The sequence below is a fragment of the Dama dama genome, chromosome 2, assembly GCF_033118175.1.
Source record: "Dama dama isolate Ldn47 chromosome 2, ASM3311817v1, whole genome shotgun sequence".
In the NCBI taxonomy this organism is placed as follows: Eukaryota; Metazoa; Chordata; class Mammalia; order Artiodactyla; family Cervidae; genus Dama; species Dama dama.
In genome coordinates this window covers 38,443,497-38,467,489 of record NC_083682.1, presented here as the reverse complement: position 1 = coordinate 38,467,489, position 23,993 = coordinate 38,443,497, and the positions used below count along the sequence as shown (strand labels likewise).

The 23,993-nt window shown below is 42.4% G+C and overlaps 1 protein-coding gene across 17 annotated transcripts in view; it reads left to right on the top strand.

Annotated features, from left to right (window-relative positions):
• Window positions 1–23,993, top strand: part of DLG2 (discs large MAGUK scaffold protein 2) — a 2,226,746-nt gene that overhangs the window by 1,799,812 nt on the left and 402,941 nt on the right. For all 17 annotated transcript variants that reach the window (XM_061119788.1, XM_061119779.1, XM_061119776.1 and 14 more), the window contains one exon: window positions 10,274–10,430. In XM_061119788.1, coding sequence (XP_060975771.1) covers window positions 10,274–10,430 — 157 coding nt within the window. The remainder of the gene's footprint in view (window positions 1–10,273; window positions 10,431–23,993) is intronic.

The following is a 23,993-nucleotide window of genomic DNA, read 5'->3' as shown; positions in this document are numbered from 1 at the left end:
CAGCAGAGAGGAACTAAACAGCCTCTTGATGAAGGTGGAAGAGGAGAGTGAAAAGCTGGCTTAAAACTTAACATTAAAAAAAGGAAGATCATGACATCCTGTCCCATCACTTCATGGCAAATAGTTGGGGAAAAAGAGGAAACAGTGACAGATTTTATTTTCTTGGGCTCCAAAATTACTACATAAGGTGACCATGGTCACAAAATAAAAGACACTTGCTCTTTGGAAGAAAAGTTATGACAAACCTAGACAGCGTATTAAAAAACAGAGACATCACTTTGCCAACAAAGGTTTGTATAGTCAAAGCTATAGTATGGACGTGAGAATAGGAAGGAATATAAAGAAGGCTGAGCGACAAATAATTGATGCTTTCGAAATATGATGCTAGGGAAGACTCCTGAGAGTCCCTTGGACCGCAAGGAGATCACACCAGTCAATTCTAAAGGAAACCAACCCTGAACACTCATTGGCAGGACTGATGCTGAAGCTGAGGTTCCATACTCTGGCCACCTGATGTGAAGAGCTGCCTCACTGGAAAAGACCGTGATGCTGGGAAACATTGAGGGCAAGAGAGGGGGCAACAGAGGATGAGATGGCTGGATAGCTTCACTGACTCAATGGACATGAGTCTGAGCAAACTCAGTTCAGTTCAGTTCAGTCGCTCAGTAGTGTCTGACTCTTTGCGACCCCACGAGTCACAGCAGTACAGGCCTCCCTGTCCATCACCAACTCTGGGAGTTTACTCAGACTCATGTCCATTGAGTCGGTGATGCCATCCAGCTATCTCATCCTCTGTCGTCCCCTTCTCCTCCTGCCCCCAATCCCTCCCGGCATCAAGGTCTTTTCCAATGAGTCAACTCTTCGCATGAGGTGGCCAGAGTACTGGAGTTTCAGCTTCATCATCAGTCCTTCCAATGAACACCCAGGACTGATCTCCTTTAGGATGGACTGGTTGGATCTCCTGCAGTCCAAGGGACTCTCAAGAGTCTTCACCAACACCACAGTTCAAAAGCATCAATTCTTCGGTGCTCAGCTTTCTTAACAGTCCAACTCTCACATCCATACATGACCACTGGAAAAGCCATAGCCTTGACTAGACGGACCTTTGTTGGCAAAGTAATGTCTCTGCTTTTTAATATGCTCAGGAGACACTGAAGGACAGGGAAGGCTGGCATGCTGCAGTTTATGCGGTCACAAAGAGTCAGACACAACTTAGCAACTGAACAACAACAAAGTTCTTATAAAACATTGGCTCTATTTCCTGTTTTGTGCACTATATACTCATAGCTTGTTTGTTTCATACATAGTAATTTGTATCTCTTAATCCCTACTTGTCCCCACTCCACTGTTTCCCTCTTCCTCCTGGTAACCACTTGAGTGCTCTCTTTATCTGTGAGTCTATTTCTATTTTGTTATATAGTCATTATATTTGTTTGTTTTGTTTTTACATGAAAACTCTTTAAAATCGTCCACATAATATAATGGGTTATTAGTACAAGAGTTTTAAATTAGAAAAAGTAAATCTTTTGGACTATGCTTAGGACATTTCATTTGCATAGAATTTTACAGATTTATTTCTTTGGCATTTCTATTATTAAAATAAACATCCTAATTTACTGTGATACAAAATTCTCTTTTTAAAAACACATTTAAATCTCAAGAGTTGAGAAATTTCCAAATAACTTAGTTTAAAAGACTTGTCCAAGGAAAACAAATAAAAACTACCATCACTCACGAATGATATATTTTATGCACACAGGTCACTAACAATATGCCCCTGTGTAAGTTACATAGATATGTAATGGGGTCTAATCTTTCATTATAATCTTAAAGGCTATATTCTTTCTGCAGAGACTCATTTTGCATATTAAACATGTAAGGATAATCCTTAGTTCCAAAAGAATTTTGTTCTCTATTAAAATATCAGGCTTCCTCTACAATGTTAAAATTTTTTCATTTCTGATAGAACCATGAGTACAAGAAATGCTTTACTTTCCTCTTAACTTTGCAAGAAGGGCAAATGTGATGCAACTTATAGCTTTCTTGGTCTGAGGAACATGAGGCAGAAATGAGACTACAGGATGGATGGCAAGCTACAGAATGACTTCCCCATAAGTGGGCCATGTTCCAGACAACTGTCGCTATACAATGAGGCTGAGAGTCAGTATTCATAGAATGTCTGGGGTGGTAATTTTTTTTTCCCATGTAAAGCCATAAATCCACATTTTATGCAAGTTTTCCTAATCTTAAACATGAGCAATAAATTCAAAAATTTGTTAACACTGTGGTTCATATTAAGCCTCCAACTTGTCAATTGACAGTCTTTGGAATATATTGTACTTTAGACTCTGGGATTTTGAATTAGAAAATCTGTGCCTTAGTTCTGCCTTTGCTGCTTACTAAACTCAGTAAAAAGTTGGGCAAGTAGTCTTATTTAACTACACTAGAGAGCTGTCAAAATAATTTCTTCATCAGGTTGTCTACTTTTCTCAATATTTTGTTATAAAATTTTTCAAACATAAAGAAATTTAAAGAATATTATAATGAACACCCCTGTACTTGCCATCTAGATTCTGGTTTCAACATTTTGCTACAGTTTCTCTTCAATCTATCCAGTCACCAATCCATCTTCCTTTTAGGATTAGTTTCAAAGTTGTTGCAGACATCAGTACACCTCAGTCATTGGATTGTTTTGAGTAAATGGAATCATGCACAGAAAGCATCAAGCAAAACTTTTAGCATCTAGGTAAACAGAGTCATAATAGCCTCCTTCCTGCCATCTGTTTATTATCTAAGCTTGAATGTCATTGGTCCTACTGAAAGTATGTGTTTTATACCGGAGGAAAAAAAGATATTTTTTATAATAACTTTTTTGTAAAAAATCCTGTTAACCCCTACCTTCAAAAACATGTCTAGAACCTGGATTTCTGGTATCAGCCAATGGAAAGTATCCCCATTCCGCTTTAATTTTCCCTTTTATGTAGAAAAGCAAAAACAACTTTAGACATAATCAAACAAACAAACATAAAAACACTCTAAAAAGCTGGACAAAAAGGACTTCCCTGGTGGTCCAGTGGTTAAGAATCCGCCTGCCAATGCAGGGGACATGGGTTCTATCCCTGGTGCTGGAAGATCCTACCTGCTGTGGAGCAACTAAGCCCATGCATCACAGCTACTGAGCCCGCACACTGCAACTACTGAGCTCAGGCGCCCTAGAGCCCTAGAGCCCACGCGCCCTGGAGCCCTAGAGCCCACATGCTGCAGAGCTCCCCATGCTCTGCAACAAGGGAAACCGCCACCGTGAGAAGCCTGCGTACTACAATGAAGAAAGAGCAGCCCCTGCTAGCTGCAGCCTAGAGAAAACCTACACGTAGCAACAGAGACCCAGCACTGCCATAAATAAATAAATAATTTTTTTTTAAAGTTGGAAAGATGTCAGACCAGCTGGAAGAGGAATGACAGTGATGTGAGTTATCTGGATTTTCTTTCTGCTCCCATATATCCAGGGTGGGCCAGAGAAGGCTATCCCCTGAAACCGCCACTACATATAGATTGAAAAGCCTCAAGAAAAGCCTGCTCCCTGTAACCAAAGGACTCGGGAAAGAGTAGGCTAATAGAACAGGGAAATTTGGGGCAGTGGAGTCCTACTCTAGCCAGATAACAAAGAAAAAGTCCACTCACCATTGTGGTACCAGTAGACCATGTGGATAGCTGGACTTCTGGCCCCACCAGAGACAGCTGGGATATGCAATTATGAGATGGCCCTTCATTTCCTCCACTGGGTTGGTGTCAGGGGGCCAAAGAAGAGCTGAACTTCCATTCCCATCCTGCAACTAAAAAGCAGAATAAGATGGTATGAGGTGTTGTTAGTTGATACTCCACTTTCTGGGAAGCTGAACTTGCATCTTTACCCAGCAGCAACGAGCTGGAATGAGATTAGCTTTCTGTTCCCCTACTCCTGGTATTGGCGGGGCCCTGCCAGGAGCTGAACTTCTACCCTGGGCAGTGGCAACAGACAGAAGGAAGGAGAATGAAGCAGCACTTGTTGGCAAACCACTTTCCCTATCAGGGTAGCGTCCGTGGGGCTCGATGGGGGGCGGGGGGCTGAACTTCTAGCCCCTCTCAGAGGCAAAACAAGGTGGTTCAAGGTGGTACTGGTCAACACGCCACTTTCTCTCCACCTTTGGTATCAGTGCGTCCAGAAGCACCTGAGCCTCTACCCCAACCAAGGGTCAGGCAGGTAGAATGAGTAGAGTGCAAACTGGTACCCCACTTTCCTCTGTGGTGTCACCAGAGCCATGTGGAGAGCTGAATACCCATCCCACTTGGATCTGCTAAACGAATCTACAACCTGGAAAAGCCTAAAATGAGATAGATTCCAGTGCCTCACAACAAAACACCCAAAATGTTCAGTATACAATAGAAGATCACTTATCATACCAAAAACCAGGATAACCTCAACTTGAATGAGGAAAGACAAAAGATAGCAACATTGAGGTACTAATAACACAGATGTTGGAATTTTCTGTCAAGGATTTTAAAAGCAGCCATCATGCTTCAATAAGCAATAACAAATACACTTGAAATAAACTTTTTTTGGGGGGGGGGGGTTCACTTTATTTATTTATTTTTTTATCTTATTTTTTTTTTTATTAGTTGGAGGCTAATTACTTCACAACATTTCAGTGGGTTTTGTCATACATTGATATTTTTTTTTAGAAATAGAAAGTCTCAGCAAAGGAATAAAAGATGTAAAGAAAAACCAAATAGAATGTTAAAGCTTTTTTAAAATAAAATAACCAAAATTTTAAAACTCACTAGAAAAAAAATAAAAAAATAAAACTCACTAGATGGATTTGATAGCAGAATAAATATAACAGAAGAAAGAAACAGTGAATCTGAAAATAGAAAAGCAGGAATTACTCAATCTGAACAGAAAAAGAAACCAGACTGGAAACGAATCCACCGTCCACCACCTCCTCTAATACCACTCTTATCCATGGCATTATTATATTTTGCCTAAATATAGCAAAATCCACCCAACTGGTCTTGTTTAATCTTTGCCTCTATTATCTACTTTATACCAAAGTAGTCACTTAAAATGTAAATCAGATCAAGTAATTTTTCCCAGTGGGTCCCTGTTTCTCTCAGAGTAAAAATCAAAGTTTTTAAATGGTCTATGGTGCCCTTCAGGATTTATCCCCTGTTGCCTATCTGCCTGTGGGAGTCAAAATTCTGAAATGGTCCCATGATCTCCACCTTCTGTTGCTCCCACAGTTAGTTACCCTACATGGAAAAGGGACTTTGCAAATGTAATTAAGGTTACTAAGAAGTTGATCTTAAGGTGAAGAATCATCTAGGTGCTTCAAACCTAATCACACAGACCTTGGAAAAGCAGAGAGTTAAATCCAGCCAGCAGCAGAAGAACAAGCCAGAGAGCTTCCAAAAAAGGAAAGGATTCAGTGTACCATTTCTGACTTGAAGTTTACACAGGACCACATGAGAAGGAAAAGGGGTGGCCTCTAGAAGCCGAGAGAGACTCCAAACTCGCAGCCAGCAAGGAAACAGGACCTCAGTCTTTTATGGCCAAGTTTGTATGTTAACTTGACTGGGTCACAGGGTGCCCGATAATTAAACTTTATTCAGGGTGTATCTGTGAGGATGTTTCTGGATGAGACTATCATTTGTATCAGTATACTGAGTAAAGCTGATTATCCTCTCTCATGAGTAGCCCCATCCAACCCACTGAAGGCCTGAATAAAACCAAAGACAAAGTAAGAGAGAATTTGTTCTTTCTTTCTGCCTTTGAGCTGGGACATTGCTTTTCTCCTAACTTTGGACTCAGACTTGAGCTGGAAGTTATACCATCAGCTCTCCTGGGTTTCCAGCTTGCTGACAATAGATCCTGAAACTTCTCATCATTCATGGCTCCATCAGTCAATTCCTTATAATAAAATACTGAGTTGGCCAAAAAAAGGTTCATTTGGGTTTTTTCCGTAAGATTTTACAGAAAAAACTAAACAAACTCTTTTGGCCAAGCCAATATATGTAAAACAGTCCTACAAGTACAAGATACTGAATTCTGCCAACAACCTAACTTGAATATGGATCTGGCTTTTTCCCCAGAGCACTCCAATAAAGTGTCCTGGCTGACACCTTGATAACAACCTTATGAAATCCTAGGCAGACAACCTAGACAAGGCCACCCAGACTTCTGACCTACAAGAGAGATAATAGTGGGTGTTTGTGGTAATTTGTCATCACTAAGTTTGTGGCAATTTGTTGCTCATCAGTAGAAAACTAGTACACTGACATTGTCTTTTCCCATCTTTCACCATTCTCCTCCCCTTGTTCGCTCATTCAGTCACAGTGGCCTCCTAGCTTTTCCTTGACAACACCAGGCACCTTCCCATATTAGGGCCTCTGTCCCTTCTAGCTGGAATGTCTCCTTTAGATAGCATGATGAGAATCCTCACCTCTTCAGTCTTTCCTCAACTGTCACCTTTTCAGTAAATCCTGCCCAAGCTCATCCCTGCAAGCACCTGTCCTTGCACTCTTCCACTTTTTCTTTTTCCCAAAAGATTTACTGCTTTCTAACATAACCTATAACAAACTAACTTATTGCATGTATTGTGTATAAGTAGTCTACCCCCATCAGAATGAACTGACTCGATTTGAGTTCAGTTCAGTTCAGTTGCTCAGTCGTGTCCAACTCTTTGCGATCCCATGAATCACAGCACGCCAGGCCTCCCTGTCCATCACCAACTCCTGGAGTTTACTCAAACTCATGCCCATCGAGTCGGTGATGCCATCCAGCCATCTCATCCTCTGTCGTCCCCTTCTCCTCCTGCCCCCAATCCCTCCCAGCATCAGGGTATTTTCCAATGAGTCAACTCTTTGCATGAGGTGGCCAAAGTACTAGAGTTTCAGCTTCAGCATCAGTCCTTCTAATGAACACCCAGGACTGATCTCTTTTAGGATGGACTGGTTGGATCTCCTTGCAGTCCAAGGGACTCTCAAGAGTCTTCTCCAACACCACAGTTCAAAAGCATCAATTCTTCGGTGCTCAGCTTTCTTAACAGTCCAACTCTCACATCCATACATGACCACTGGAAAAGCCATAGCCTTGACTAGACAGACCTTTGTTGGCAAAGTAATGTCTCTGCTTTTTAATATGCTGTCTAGGTGGGTCATAACTTTCCTTCCAAGGAGTAAGCGTCTTTTAATTTCATGGCTGCAATCACCATCTGCAGTGATTTTGGAGCCCAAAAAAATAAAGTCTGACACTGTTTCCACTGTTTCCCCATCTATTTCCCATGAAGTGATGGGACCAGATGTCATAATCTTAGTTTTCTGAATGTTGAGCTTTAAGCCAACTTTTTCACTCTGCTCTTTCACTTTCATCAAGAGGCTTTTTAAGTTCCTCTTCACTTTCTGCCATGAGGGTGGTGTTATCTGCATTTCTGAGGTTATTGATATTTCTCCCGGCAATCTTGATTCCAGCTTGTGCTTCTTCCAGCCCAACATTTCTCATGATGTACTCTGCATATAAGTTAAATAAGCAGGGTGACAATATACAGCCTTGATGTACTCCTTTTCCTATTTGGAACCAGTCTGTTGTTCCATGTCCAGTTCTAACTGTTGCTTCCTGACCTGCATACAGGTTTCTCAAGTCACCTCTTAATACATAGCATTGTTACATATTACTTAGTCCAGACTCTAGCATGCATTGTACACCTTTCCTCAAATAAGGGTAAATATAGATACAATGCATCTCTTTATGCAAGGAAATGTGATAGCAAATAAAAAAGTCTGTATAGTCATTATTATGATGACCTAAATATCATATAATATTGCTTATATGTAGAATCTTAAAAAAATGGTACAGATGAACTTATTTGCAAAGCAAAAATAGTGTCATAGATTGAGAAAACAAACTTAGGTTACCAAGGTGGGGGAAAGAGAGTTGGGATAAATTGTGAGATTGGGATTGACATGAAATCACTACTATGTAAAAACAGATAACTAATTAAAAACCTACCATGTAGCACAGGAAACTCTACTCAATGCTCTGTGGTGACCTCAGTGGGAAGGATATCTAAAAAAGAGTGGAAATGCATATACAAAGAGGAATTAAAGATCCTTTTGATGAGGGTGAAAGAGGAGAGTGAAAAAGCTGACTTAAAACTCAACATTGAAAAAAACGAAGATCATGGAATCCAGTCCTTTCACCTCATGGCCAATATATGGAGAAAAAGTGGAAACAGTGACAGTCTTTATTTTCCTGGACTCCAAAATCACTGCAGGCAGTGACTGAAGACACAAAATTAAAAGACACTTGCTCTTTGGAAGAAAAGCTATGAAAAACCTAAACAGCGTATACGTTATACCTCAAATGAAATCCTATTGGAAATGTAGAAATTATTAAAGGAAATTTATGCCAACCAAAAAAAATAAATAAATAAAAAGCAGAGACATTGTTTTGCTGGCAAAAGTCCGTATAGTCAAAGCTATGGTTTTTCCAGTAATCATGTATGGCTGTGAGAGTTGGACTATAAAGAAAGCTGAGTGCTAAAGAATTGATGCTTTTGAACAGTGGTGTTGGAGAAGACTCTTGAGAGTCCCTTGCACAGCAAGGAGATCAAACCAGTCAATCCTAAAAGAAATCAACCCTGAATATTCATTGGAAGGACTGATGCTGACGCTGAAGCTCCAGTACTTTAGCCACCTGATGCAAAGCGCTGCTTCACTGGGAAAGATTGAGGGCGGGAGGAGAAGGGGGTGGCAGAAGATGAGATGACTGGATGGCATCACTGATTCAGTGGACATGAGTTGGAGTAAACTCCAGAAGATAGTGAAGGACAGGGAAGCCTGACTTGCTGCAGCCCATGGGGTCACAAAGAGTTGGTCATGGCTTAGCCACTGAACTACAACAATACGTGTATGTATAACTGATTCCCTTTATTGCACAGTGGGAACACACACAACATTGTAAAGCAGCGATACTCCAATAAAAATTAATTTAAAAAATAAAATATTGGGTGGTTTTTTGTCATTCTTACATCATTAAGAGTAGGAAAATAGAAGAGGAACATTTCATAATTGGAACTGAGATATTTGAAAGAGAAGGGTAGGTGATATTTTAAAAAAATCTTGGTCAAACCTGAGGCTTGCAGGATACATTTTTTGAAACTACTGATAGAGACAATTAGACTAGATGTCCTCTTAGAACCCTTGCAATTCTGTGTTTCACAATTTTTCAACCTCTAAACAATCTCAATGAACTGTTGGCTTAAGATTTGATCTCTCATCCTCTTACTGATGACACTCAAATCTGCCTTTGCAGTCCTGAGAATCTAAATTCCTAGCCTTTGTCTCTAACTGCTTCACACATCTCCACAAGGATGTCCCACTAGTACCTGGAATTAAGTATGTCAAAATCATACTCCTGCTCATACCCTGGATTCCACCCACATGCTCCCATTTTTGCAAGTACTTATATGTTCTTCCTTCCTCCTCCCATACCTGAATCAACCTCTGTCCCTCCCTTCAAATTACCTTTTTTTAAATTTTAAATTAATTTATTTTAATTGGAGGCTAATTACAATATTGTAGTGGTTTTTCAAATTACTTCTTTCATGGTGCCCTTTCTTTTCATTATCACTGCCATCCCTCTTGGGCAGGCTGTCACTTCCTTAAACCTGGATTATTTGGTCAACATCCTCAGTAGTTTTCCTGTCTCCCATCATATCTGTGCTTCCAACTCCCATCAATCCTACATATGGCCATTTGTAATCTTCCTAAAATTGATTTAAATATTATCCATGCCTCAAAAATCTTCCAGTGAGTCCCCGCTGCCTCCAGAGTAAATTTTAATTAAACAAAAAACAAGCCCACAGGCTGTCATGTAATATAGTTCATCATCTGGCCTATTCAGTCTAGTCTCTTGTCCCCCAAATTCTCCCTCTTTTTGGGTACATCCATCCTATTGAATACTGCTCTAGTAGTGCTCAGTACAAGAACAGATGTTATAAACAAAGGAAAATTGGAAGTAAAGCTAGTTTAAGGAAATGTTTGGGAATTAAGGGATAAATTTGCATGGTATATTGGCATTTGTTACAGTGAGGCATTCAGACATCTGCCCTGATTTTCGCATCTTTTTGACATGCAAATTTATCACAATTGGAGAAGCTCTTTTCATAGGTAGTAAGTAAAAACGATGTAAATCTTGACTGGGCCACCCTATGATGTGATTCTCCACTTGCTTCTGCAGGGAGCCCCGCAAGGTGGTCCTGCATAAAGGCTCCACTGGCCTGGGCTTCAACATCGTGGGCGGAGAAGACGGAGAAGGTATTTTTGTCTCCTTCATTCTGGCTGGTGGACCAGCAGACCTGAGCGGGGAGCTCCAGAGAGGAGACCAGATCCTATCTGTGAGTATTGCTCCTTAATCTTTATTCCCGCCATGTCTGACACCATCTGAGAGAAAGTCCCTTCCGGTTATAACTCCAAAAGCACCTTCATTCCAAAGGAAATACGGAAGAAAGCATTATGGCTCTAGGTGCATGTCGCAATTTAAATGGTGTTCAGGTTTGAAGCCTGTTACTTCCTTCAGATACAGGTAGAGGTGCTAGTGTTTTCATTTAGATTTTCTGAGACATATTTGTACCCAACAGAACATTTGAGAAGCATGCATTTTTTTCAGTATATTACTTATTTTTCAAAGTGCTAAATTTCTTTCCAAATCCATCATGGTGCATGTAGTTTGTTGCATGTAACCGTTTAAGAATAATGTAGGGGCTTCCCCCGTGGCTCAGTGGTAAAGAATCCGCCTGCCAGTGCAGGAGACACGGGTTCGATCCCTGTTCTGGGAAGATCCCACATGTCACAAAGCAATGAGGCCCGTGTGCCACACCTATTGAGCCTGTGCTCTCGAGCCCAGGAGCCACAACTGCTGAAGTCCACGTGCCCTGGCCATGCTCCACAACAAGAGAAGCCACTGCAATGAGATGCCCACACACCACAGCTAGGGAGTGGCCCCCACTCGCCGCAACTAGAGAAAAGACTCAGCATAGCCAAAAATACAAATAGTTTTTTAAAAATGAATAGTGTGTAAAATAGTGCTACATACAAGTTGGTGATATTGCTACGTGGTAGCAGCATCACCATTTACCTAAATACAAAAATTACTGTCAATGAGCTAGTAAGGACTTACGTACCAGCCATGTTAGAAAAATAACTACTTTATAGAAGTAATTTTTAATTCTCACAATCACTGTGAAAGGTAAATCACCATGTCCAGATGAAAAGAATATGGTTCAGAGAGGTTCAATAACTTGTCAAAGTTCACCTAACCGGGGATTTCCCTGGTGGTCCAGTGGTTAAGATTCTGTGCTTCCACTGCAGTGGGCATGAGTTCAGTCTCTGGTCACAGAAATAAAATCCTGCAAGCCATGTAGCATGGCAAAAAAAAAAAAAAAGTGCACCTAACTAGAGAGTCAGAGTTTGGATTTAAGTATTCAGTCTTAATATCCATCACCTACCTCCTCTTACCTGCCTTCCTTCCTTCCATCCTTCCTTCCATCTTGCTTTCCCCACTCCTCTCTTCTCCAAGCCCTTTCTTCTCTTTGAATACCTATTGCTGCTTCTTTCTATTACATCAAGCTACCTCCTTGGGGTAAATTCTGTGATAAGTGGTTAAATCCACTAGGACTGTTCATGTCCATGCTGCGGTTTTGGCAACCATGCAAATAATAACAGAGAGTTACATAAGGAGCCCAGTTTTGTGGCTATGGTTATGATTCGTAACTAAATAAAGCATTTAGTTTGTGGTTTTCATTGTGCCCTTTGGAAAATTCATCTTTGCTTTATAGCTATGATATATAACTAGAATTTTCCAGGTGACCTTATATTTGCTAACCATCACTGCAGCTCCCACCCCCTGCACGCGTGATTTACCTGTAGGATGCAGTCGGGTGACCTGAGCAGTGTCCAGTGTCTGCATGCTTGACCCTCCCTTTTGTATGTCTGTGGGTCTCCCACGCACAGAGGTTCCTGCTCACTCATCAACTATCAGATGTCTAGAAGGATTGAGTATGGAAGAATTAGGGTACGGTCCCATGCCAGGCTCTTGTTCTATCGCCTATCGTCACCCCTTCAACTGCTCCCCCCCCCCCACCTACTTCTTCTATACTTAAATCACATATAAGATATAACTTAACATTTCTCCAAAGAAGACATACGGATAGCTGATAAACACATGAAAAGATGTTCAGCATCACTTATTACTAGAGAAATGTTAATCAAAACTACAATGAGATGTCACCTCACACTGGTCAGAAGGGCCATCATCAAAAACTCTACAAATAATAAATGCTGGACCGGATGCAGAGAAAAGGGAACCCTCTTGTGCTGTTGGTAGGAATGTAAATTGATGGAGCCATTGTTAACAGTGTAGAGATTCCTTAAAAACTAGGACTAAATCTATCATGTGACTCGGCAACCCACTACTGTGCATATACCCTGAGAAAACCAGTTTTAAAAGACATGTACTCCAGTGTTCATTGCAGCACTATTTACAGTAGCCAGACCTGGAAGCAACCCAGATGTCCATTGACAGAAGCTATGGTACCTATATACAATGGAATATTGGTGGTGGTTTAGTCACTAAGTCATGTCCAACTCTTGTCCCAACTCTTGCAACTTGATGGACTGCAGCCCACCAGACTCCTCTGTCCATGGGATTTCCCAGGCAAGTATAGTGGAGTGGGTAGCCATTTCCTTCTCCAGGGGATCTTACTGACCAAGGAATCAAATCTGGGTCTCTTGCATTACAGGCAGATTCTTTACTGACAGCTACGAGGGAAGCAGGAAGCCCAGTGGAATATTACTCAGGCATTAAAAAGAATGAATTTGAGTCAGTCCTGGGGAGGTGGATGAACCTAAAGCCTGTTAAACAGAGTGAAGTCAAAAAGAGAAAGACAAATATGTACTAATGCATATATCGGGAATATAGAAAACTGGTACTGATGAACCTATTTGCAAGGCAGGAACAGAGACACAGAGATAGAGAACAGATGTGTGGACACAGCAGGGGAAGCAGAGGGTGGGAAAAATTAAGCGAGTAGCACTGAAACCTATGTATTACCATATGTAAAATAGACAGCCAGTGGGAATTTGCTATATGACGCAGGGAGCTCAACCAAGTGTTCTGTGACAACCCAGAGGGGTAGGATGGGGTGTGGGGGAGGCTCAAGAGAGATGGGACATATGTATACCTATGGTTGATTCATGTTGATGTACGGCATAAACTAACACAACATCATATAGTAATTATCCTCCAATTAAAAAAATTTTAATTTAGACAAGATATAACTTTAAAATTCTAATAAGCTCTTAAACATCTCATTGTCCATGTTTATTTACATGTTTCTCTTTCTCTACTAAGTTACCAAAAGCTCTCTGAAAGCAAACTCTGTATTTTTTATTTTGTATCCTCAACATTTAGCATAGTACCTGGTACATAGCCATCTCTCAAAAATTGTTTATTGATGAAAAAGTATTCAATGAAAATAGTGATGCCTTGAAAAGTCACTAGAGTGTGGGAGACTGACTCTAAAATTCTTTCTAGGATATACTTTCATATTTTCCTCATCCTGGCTGAAAATCTGTAGACTGGGGGACCATGCTGTCATTTCGGTACAATCAGCTTTCCCATTGTCAAAGCACTTTCCCAGACACAAAGCACTTTAACATGCATTGATTCTAGGGGTCAACGTTATTATTTCTCTCCATTTCCACATTAGGGAAAGAGGATTCAGAATGGCTAAATGATTCGTCTATAGCCCCACAGCTCCTGACTCTGATGCGGGACTCAAAAGCAGTTCCCTTGACCCCAAACCAGTGTTCTTTCTGCTCACGGCACAGTCTCTCTTCGAAACCTTGAGGATGATCTCAGTGTATACAACCTTCTTTGTACACACTGCTTGGTGCGAACAGCACATTCAGAAGCGCACAGAACCATAGTGAGTGAGTGAAAGTCCCTCAGTCGTGTCCGACTCTTTGGGGCCCTATGGACTATACAGTCCATGGGATTCTCCAGGCCAGAATACTGAAATGGGTAGCTGTTCCCTTCTCCAGACGATCTTCCCAACCCAGGGATCGAATCCAGGTGTTGCAGGCAGATTCTTTACCAGCTGAGCCACTAGGGAAGCCCAAGAATACTGGAGCAGGTAACCTATCCCTTCTCCAGGGGATCTTCCAACCCAGGAATCAAACTGGGGTCTTCTGCATTGCAGGCGGATTCTTTACCAGCTGAGCTAGCAGGGAAGCCCACACAAAACTATACAGAACTATTATTTACATGGAGCTTTTGAGTCAGTCACAGGTGTAGCTAATGTAATCTTATAACTACCCTATGCCTTATGATGTTCATTTGAAATATGAATAAACTGAGGCACAGAGATAATATTATTGACTTTTTAACTCTGTTTAAATAAGAAATCGCCTAAGCTATGGGTTTTATTTAATCTCTAGGCACGTGGTGGGGAAGGGGACGAGATGATAACCTTGTTATGGCTCAACAAAGAAAACTCCCAAGTATTTCTGCTTCCAGGAGTAGATGAATCCATTTAAATATTATTGCCAGGACCACAGAGTAAGCATGGCAACAAATCAGAATTATGGTCTTCTTAGAGATTGCAATTCATAGTACATAACAGCAATGTCTGAAGTTCAAATATCATATTCTTTTTCATGTAAAACATTTGCAAAGATAGTTCAACAATGAAAATACCATTCATTTTTTACAGTTGGAAAGGAAAAGGAATTCTTTTCAGCTTGTGAAAATTTATATAAACTGTGGCTATAAATTGGCTAGTATAAAGGCTCAGTATTGGAATTTCATTGTTTAACACTACAAGGAAGAAATAAACAGGCTTGAGAAACTCACACATTATTACAATATGGAAAGAAAAGCGACAGAATTATTAGCAATGGAATATGGAGGATAATATTTTGCATCTACAGCTTCCACCGGACATGTAAAAACAAGTTATACCTTCCTGGAAAGCAAAAGAACAAAAACCCTAAATAAAAATTCAGTGCATAGATTTCTAAGTCATGTAAGATTTATTTGCAAATAAGTCATGCTAAAAATAACACAGTAAGTTCAGAGAGGAGAAATAGCATCCCCAGGGAAGAGAGCCGAAGGGCAGATCTCTGCTCTCAATTGATCTTCATCGAGAAGGAACTTGTATAATAGACAACTACCTTGCTAATCAGGGATGTAATATCCATTCCTATTTTCCTGAATTATTCCCCCACACAGACTGTAGAATCTTCTAAGACAATTTGTTTTATTAATGGCTTACTATGTGTCAGGTTCCATACCAGGAATTGAGATCTCAAAGATGAGTGAGAACAATAGATCTCAAAATGCTCACTGCCCAGAGCAGATACAGCCGTCTTCCATATCCACGGAGGGTTTGTTCCAGGACAACCTGTCAGCAGCAAAATCTGCTAAACCCAAGTCCCTTGTATAAAATGGCATGGTACATTGAAGACAGTTGGCCCTCCGCATCAGCGGGTTTTGCATCCATGCATTCAACCAACTGGGCTTCCCTTGTGGTTCAGCGGTAAAGAATTCACCTGCCAATGCAGGAGGCATGGGTTTGATCCCTGGGTCAGGAAGATCCCCTGGAGAAGGAAATGGCAAACAGCTCCAGTATTCTTGCCTGGGAAATCCCATGGACAGAGAACCACGGGGTCACAAAGAATTGGACACGACTGAGCAACTAAACAACAATAATTCAACCAGCTGCAAATCCAAGGCCAACTGTGTATCAATGTCTCTAATGTGTGTGAGCACACACACACACACAGAGGTGGCATACTGAGGAAAGAGGAGAGAGAAAACACTTAGAACAGAGCATGTAAGCACTGAACATTGTAAGTACTTAACACTTTTACTACCAACCACTGTACCTTAAGAATATGTGTCATATAGTATAGTGAAAGTCGCTCAGCCATGTCTGACTCTTTGTGACTCCATGGACTGTAGCCTGCCAGGCTCCTCTGTCCGTGGGGATTCTCCACGCAAGAATACTGGAGTGGGTAGCCATGCCCTCCTCTGGGGGATCTTCCCAACCCAGGGAACTTCTCAGTTCAGTTCAGTCGCTCGGTCGTGTCCGACTCTTTGCAACCCCATGGTTCTCTGTCCATGGGATTCTCCAGGCAAGAATACTGGAGTGGGTTGCCATGCCTTTCTCCAGGGGATTCCCGACCCAGGGATCGAAACCAGTTCTCCCTCATTGATGACAGATTCTTCACTGTCTGAGCCACCACAGAAGCCCAAGAATATGTGTAATATTTTTTGTGAGAAAGCCTCTTTTCAATAGTTTGAGCAATTCCTTCTTTGGGGCAGGTCTTAGAATGGATGAGCATTTCTCAACGTGAGTTCACGGGACTCTGAAAGAGTGGGATTGTATTAGGTTTCTCCTGAGAGAAAGGGTTCCCTAATGACCAGTTTCCTTCATCGAAGACCTTTTCAGAAACTGTTTACCAGTGCATATTGGGAACCTCCTTAGAGACAAATAAAATACGTTGCTTTTCCCAAACGTATTTGACCACCAAACCATTACTTAAGGAGCACCTCACAGGATATCAGTAATGGGGAATGTTCGAACAGATATTTTTATAGTTTCAATAATCGACTATTTTCTGACAAGGTAGTCATATGTGCATGCTAAGTCACTTCAGTCGTGTCTAACTCTTTGTGATCCCATGGAGCCTGCCAGGCTCCTCTGTCCATGGGATTCTCCAGGCAAGGATACTGGAGTGGGTTGCCATGCCCTCCACTAGGGGGATTTTCCCCACTCAGGGATCCAACCCAGGTCTCTCACACTCCTGCATTGGCAGGCGGATTCTTAACCATTAGCACCAGCAGGTGCCTATGAAGAAAAAATAACTCGCTGTTGACTATGTTTTAAGATTTTGGGCGCCATCTAGTGTCCATACATTGTCTAAACACTTTGCAACATGAAGACGGAGGATTCCCAAGCTCCACTGCAGGAATTTATCCTGCACTTCCTCCTCCCCGCCAGAACTACAGAACTAAAGTAGTTAAGATGCTGAAAGAAATCATCACCTCAGGCTGCATTCCATACACATATTGTGAGTGATCTTTTCTCTCTAATTTCTCCTTTATGTTTTCTCTCTCTCCAGGATTTTTTATAGAAAGTCTTATCCAATAATTGAACCATCTTCTTGAGGTTTTTTGTGGTGGAGAATTTAGGGCATTCAGCATGCAATCATGTTAACTAGTGCAGTAGCCTCCTCAGGCATTCTTTCTGCAGAGGGAAAGACAGAAATGCCTCTGTTATTATTTGTTTCAGTGCTTTGTTATGAAAAAAACATATATGTGGAGCAGAGCACACAGAAGCAATACTCCTATGAAGAGGCTCTTTCCTATCTCACCAAGCAATTTTAGTTTGTTCAATCCTCAGGAGTCTAAAGGCGATCAACCTAGCTGACCCCACCAACTCCAAAGCTCACTCTTGATGGACGGGAAGTGTTTAACTCACTGTTTCAAGATCCGTGATTGGGAATAGAAGTGAATGTGGCAGCTGTTGTCCTGAAAGTAGAATAGGTTGTTGTGAATTTTCAAACTGAAATTGCCTGGTGGATTTAGGAAGAGTGAAAAAAGAGTCGCAGCTCACCTGGGCATTTCGCTAATGCTTAGGTTTCCTTCCTGTCTTCATGTTTAGAGCCCTGCAGAAGAGAAGGGCTTTATTTGCTAAATCCTTATTGTCAAGGGACTCAAGTGGAATTCAAGCACGATATACACTCTTCACCATGCCAGGGTACTGATGATGTCACTTTTTTATTACTACCTCAAATAACAACTCAGTCCCTTCCAGTATTACACCTGAAATCCAGCCCTCCTCCTGCCTCTCACACACACAAAAAATAATAATAATAAAAAAACTAAAAGTCTCAAATTACTTGCGTGGTCCTCTGAGAAGCTTCCCAGCGCCCTCTGGTCCGGTGACCCTGCCCTATGGGCTGTGGCCTTCCCCTCCAGCTCCGTCCCAGCCCCGCGGAGGATCCACATCTTCACCATATTCACTGCCTGAGGGCTTCCGTTTACGGGACTGTTCCTCAGTGCGCCTGCCTTGCAGGGAGGTTCTGAGGTCCGCGCAGAGGTGGGGACAGGAGCCAGCTCTCAACTCTGAGCAGCTCTCACCTTGTTTCCAAAAGCGCCACAGCTTAAACTAGAAATTTTGCAGTCTCCAACATTTAGTTTCCTTCCTCACTAGGAGTCGCCCAGACCCCCGATAAAAGCCCAGCCCTTCCCTCGGAGACAAGCCTCAGTCCCGGCTCCGGTCAGCCTGGCCTCCATTGGGTTTGCTGGTTTTGTTTCCTGGTTGAGCTCCGCCCGTTCCACCTCCCCCAACAAAAGAAGTGCAACAAGATAAGGTTTCCGGAAAAGATGAAGACTTCTTTCCTTAACCCTGATCAGTCAAATTCAGGTTTCTGGCCCAGAAACCACATGGAGGCTGCCTCCCCAAACCTCTATGCCTGTTGCAGGCATTGCTGTCTTCGCTGACCCCCCCTCTGTCTAGATTCACTGACTCTTCAGGCTCTGGCTTTTGCCTCTCAATTTTGGAGCCCTCTCAGGCATCTCCCCACCTTACTGGACTTGTCTGCCTACCCAACTCAGAACCCACACTTTTCTTGCTCAATTGTTCAGTTGCTAAGTCATGTCTGACTCTTTGACCCCATGGACTGCAGCACGCCAGGCTCCTCTGTCCACCACCATCTCCCAGAGTTTGCTGAGATTCACGTCCACTGAGGCCATGATGCTATCTAACCATCTCATCCTCTAACTTCTTGCTCAGGGACCCCCTCAAATAAAAAGCAGTGTGGCCAGCAAACAGACTTTCCCTCTGCCCCGGCATCAGAGCCCCCCATCCAGGCTGACCCCCAGCTCACCCACCAGAGCCTAGGGATTCAGCAGGGCCCAGCTCTGCCCTAGGAATCCTTTTCTCCTACCACTGTCTGGACGCACATACATCCCTCATCACATACAAATTCCAGACTTTAGGAAGAGTGAGCCTTTCAAAAAGCATTTCTGATCGTGTCGTTTTTCCCCTTTTCTTAACCTTTCAATGGCTTTCTGTTGTTCTTAAGATAAAATCCAAAATTCTTGTCGTGGCCTACAAGGTTTCATAGGGTCTGGCCCCTGCCTGCCTCACTGGCCTCTTCCCTACTCTCAATTTCACCCTGGACACCCTGGCTTTTACTTTCCCTCCAGTCACATGCAAAATATTTAGCAACTTAGCACATACAACATGGCATCCCCCACAGGATGAAGGACCAGAGTGTCACGTCTGCCAGACTGTGGGAGATGGGGTCTCCTAGGACCCACAGTGTGGGTCACCCGAGAGGGCTCAGGACAGCTCTTCTCTACTGACAATCCACACAGAGGTGTTCCCTTGTTGTAACAAAAGGAACGGCCAGACTGATGGGTGTGGGGCTCCCTCCACAGGCCTGTGCATGTACTGAATGTTCTCTGCAAAGGCACTTAGAGTGAACCCAGGCCTTCTATCACCTAGAACGGATGAGCCATGGACTGCCCCAGACCCCACTTAAGAAGCATCCCTATTGTCTGATATAGAGTATGGCTGGTGATACCTGTCAAATGAATGAATTCCATAAACTGTATGGGCATAGTAGGAAAGCAAAAGTAACATGCTATTTTCTGGTACATCCCTTAAATACTGCTTATTTGATATTAACACACTATATACATACATATATATATATATATAGTGACTATATATATATATATATCACTATATATATATATAGTGACTATATATATATATATATCACTATATATATATATAGTGACAATGGTGTTAGTAGCTCACTTGTGTCCGACTCTTTGCGATCCCGTGGACTGTAGCCTGCCAGAATCCTCTGTCCATGGAATTTTCCAGGCAAGAATACTGGAGTGGGAGCCATTCCCTTCTCCAGGGAATCTTCCCAACCCAGGAATTGAACCTGGGTCTCCTGCCTTGCAGGCAGATTCTTCACCATCTGAGACACCAGAAAAGCCTCACTAAATATATATATATATATAGAGAGAGAGAGAGAGAGAGAGATCACTACTTGCAGACATGCTGCAAAAATAGTACATGGGGAAACATGTAAAACCAGACCTCTAATAGATAACCCACAGGACAACCATTTGAGGACTCAACTTTAAGCAGCCTTCAGAAGTTTGAGATTCAGTTCAGTCATACCAATTCCAGCTTTTATCAAAGTGATATTTCTACATGTGTGTTCCACCTAATACCAGATTTGTGAAACACTCCATGAAAAAGAAAATGGTTCACAATCAAGTAAAGGCTCTGAGAAGTTCTACAGCAAATAAAGAAATGCTATTAAAGCATTTTCTAACCTTACTTAACTAAAGACTCTCCGCCCCCCCAACCCTGTGGGAACATAAGTTACTCTGTAACTGGACATATTTTTAGAAATTCACCCTTAAACTAATCTCTGGAGAAACTCATGCAAGTGTTTTATTTGGGAGAAGCAACATTTTCACATTCAAACATTACTTGCAGATCTCAGGGGGTGGAGTGGGGTGCAAACCAAAAGTCTAAGGTGGAGGAATTACTCCCATCCATCCAAAAAGTGAAAAGTGAAAGTCATTCAGTCGTGTCTGACTCTTTGAGACCCCATGGGCTATACAGTCCATGGAATTCCCCAGGCCAGGATACTGGAGTAGGTAGCCTTTCCCTTCTCCAGGAGATCTTCCCAGCCCAGGGATTGAACTCAGGTCTCCCACATTGCAGGGGGATTCTTTACCAGCTGAGTCACAAGGGAAGCCCCATCCATCTAGAAAGATCTCCCTCAAACAGCAGGGGAAATCAGAGGGAGCCCCATGGAGCATTAGATAAGGGAAGTTCTTACATACATGTTACATACATACATAGTGTATTAACCTATTTGCCAAAAACCAATCCATAGACATTTCCTAAGCATCCACTAAGCATCAGAAACTACTAGACAAAAAAACATGTGTGCCTTTAGCAAATGTATGTATAGCCTCTGGAGGGAAGACCAACACATAAACAGATTATTTGCAGAAGAAAAAAAAAAAAAACATGAAAAGTGTAAAGGATAAATTCTGGGGACCACATGGACACAAAGGAGAGGCTGTCATTAGCCCAGCCTGGGGTGTGGGAAGGCTTCTGGAGGAAAAGCTCTCCAGCAAAGAGAACTCTGGGAAGCAGGAAGTGTGGAGAATTAGGAATAAAATGCTTAATATTTTTGACTCTGTGCTTAGTGCCAAGTATTGTGCTGAAATCACATGATGATTTCACCGATCCCTAACAAAACCTTGTTGGGATAAAGGCTCACAGATATGCAATAATTTGCCCCAAATCACACAGATAATAAGCAATGACAATGGAATTTGAATGACGGTTTCGTCTGATTTCCACACTATCCTCTTTTCTGCAAGGCCAGCCTTCAGAATGGACATAAGTTTGGGCAAACTCTGGGAGATACCGAAAGACAGGGAAGCCTGGTGTGCTGCTGTCCATGGGGTAGTGAAGAGTCGAACACAACTTAGCAATGAACAACAGCAACAAGCCTTCAGAAAGAAAACTTGGCAGTTTGTTTATGTCTGAGGCTGTCTGCTCTCTAAGTCCAGTTAGTGAGAAAAACCTAAATGCCTGAAATAATAAGCTATTTACAAGGAGAAATATGAGCTACCCAGGAAGCCACTGTACACACAGATAGTAAAGTTGAGGAGACTGAAAGCAACATCTACAGCCTCTGAAGCATCCCCTGAGGGCAGGGACTGTGTGTTAGCAAGTCTTCATTCCACTGATTAACACAGAATGTGGCTCCCGGGGAAAGTTACTGAATGAATGAAAGACTCATCCTTGCCCACTTGTCTAAAGGTGCTGAGACTCCGAGGGCTCTTCTCAGTTGTATTCATCTGAACCCTTGGCCCCAAGAACCCCTTCTGTCCTGAAGACTCAGAATGTCTTAATTCTTTTAGACAGATTCTTTCCTACTTGACTAACATGAACTCCCATAGATCTGACAAATATTAAATGAACATTCTATTACATACTAAATGCCATCATGGGTGCATGCTCAGTTGCTCAGTCATGTCTGACTCTTTGTGACCCTATGGACTATAGCCAGCCAAGCTCCTCTGTCTATGGAATATTCCAGACAAGAATACTGGAGTGCATAGCCCTTCGCTTCTCCAGGGGATCTTTCTGACCCAAGGATAGAACCCAGGTCGCCTGTGTCTCCTGCATTGCAGGCAGATTCTTTACCACTGTACCACCTGGGAAGCCCAAATACTATCATAATGTTTTTTTAAAAATGTGTTTGTAAAATATACTCTTCTTCCAAAAAGCTATTAAGTGATAAAGAGCTTTGCTTAGGTGATACAAGCCTCAAAGGCTTGATCCTGAGCCTTCTTCACTTACACGTTGAAAATGCCCTATCACATCTGACCCCTGATAAAGGGGAACCCTTGGGGAGACCTCTCAAGTTAAGAAGAAGGGTGATCCTCAACTGAAAGTAGACTGACTTTTAGCTCCAATTTCTTTTTGCCTCCAACCCCTGGACCACAGATAGGTATTGGTCCCTGGCCTGTTAGGAACCAGGATGTATAGCAGGACTGAGCAACTGGGACCTGAGCAAAGATCTGTTATTTAGAGCCACTCCCCATCCTATTGCTTGCATTACTGCATTATCACAATGTAATAATAAAAATAGAAAAAAGAGCACAATAGATGTAATATGCTCTAATCATCCCCAAACCAGCCTTCCCCCGTCCATGGAATAATTGTCTGGTCCCTGGTGCCAAAAAGTTCGGGGACCTCTGCTCTAGCTACTTTGCTAGCTGAGCCTCACATCCTTTATACTGGCATCACCATTTTTATATACCAAGTTCCTTCCTGTGGACATTATCACATCTGATTCTCATAGCACCCCTTCGGGACAGGTGGGAGGGTGGGCACTTTAGCAGTTTATACAGGAGGAAACTGAAGAGTTCCATGGTTTCCAACTTGAGACCAGTTAGATACCAGGCATAGATCTCCTGTCACAACCCGCTTCCTTGCCTGTGATGCTAACTACTCTAGGAATGTGCCTGCCGGGGGCGCCATACTGGATTTACCAGCCAGAGTTCCAGACAACAGACATCTGAGTGACTTAAATGGAAAAGGAATTTATTAGGGAAAGAACAGATAGCTCACTGAACCCCAGGAAGGCTGGGGAACCAAGCTCAGAAGCCAGGAAGGAAATTCTGCTGAAGGTCAGTCTGTTAAGGGTGCTGTTCTTGAGGTCATTATCACAGGTCACTGACAGCCCAGCCACACTCCTGGGAGAGCGTGAAAACATCTCTCTCTCTCTCCATGTGTCTTACACCTCAGTGTGGTGGTTCCGAGTTCCCGGCAGGCATATCTGCCTGGGCACCCTACTCTAGCTGTCCCCCCACCTTTCTAGGGGGCACAAGACGGTGCCTCCTTCCAGTCTTGGATTGCCCCCAAAGAAGACGGATATTTGGACACACCAGCTAAATGGTAAGTGTCCGTTAGGGACCATGTGGCTCACTGAATTCTGTATGAGGAATGGTTTGGATCTAAGATCTTGAGATTCATAATAGTTTCTTAAACAGGAGAAATGATTCCTGGAAAGAGGCCTCCTTTGGGAAGGGCCTGGGCCGGCATTTGGGCAGCTGGCAGTGCCCTCCTAGCTCTGCTCATCTGAGCATGCCGACAAGCGATTCAGGCAAGGACGGGATATGGACTCTGCCAATGTCTGTGGACCGTGAATAATGTTTCTAATGGTGATTTTCTGTTCCCAGCACATTGTGTCCCACAGTAATTAAAAATGTCTTTCTGAGATTAAGGGATTTACAAACCAATGTACCTTGTCTTGAGAATTCTGCTGTG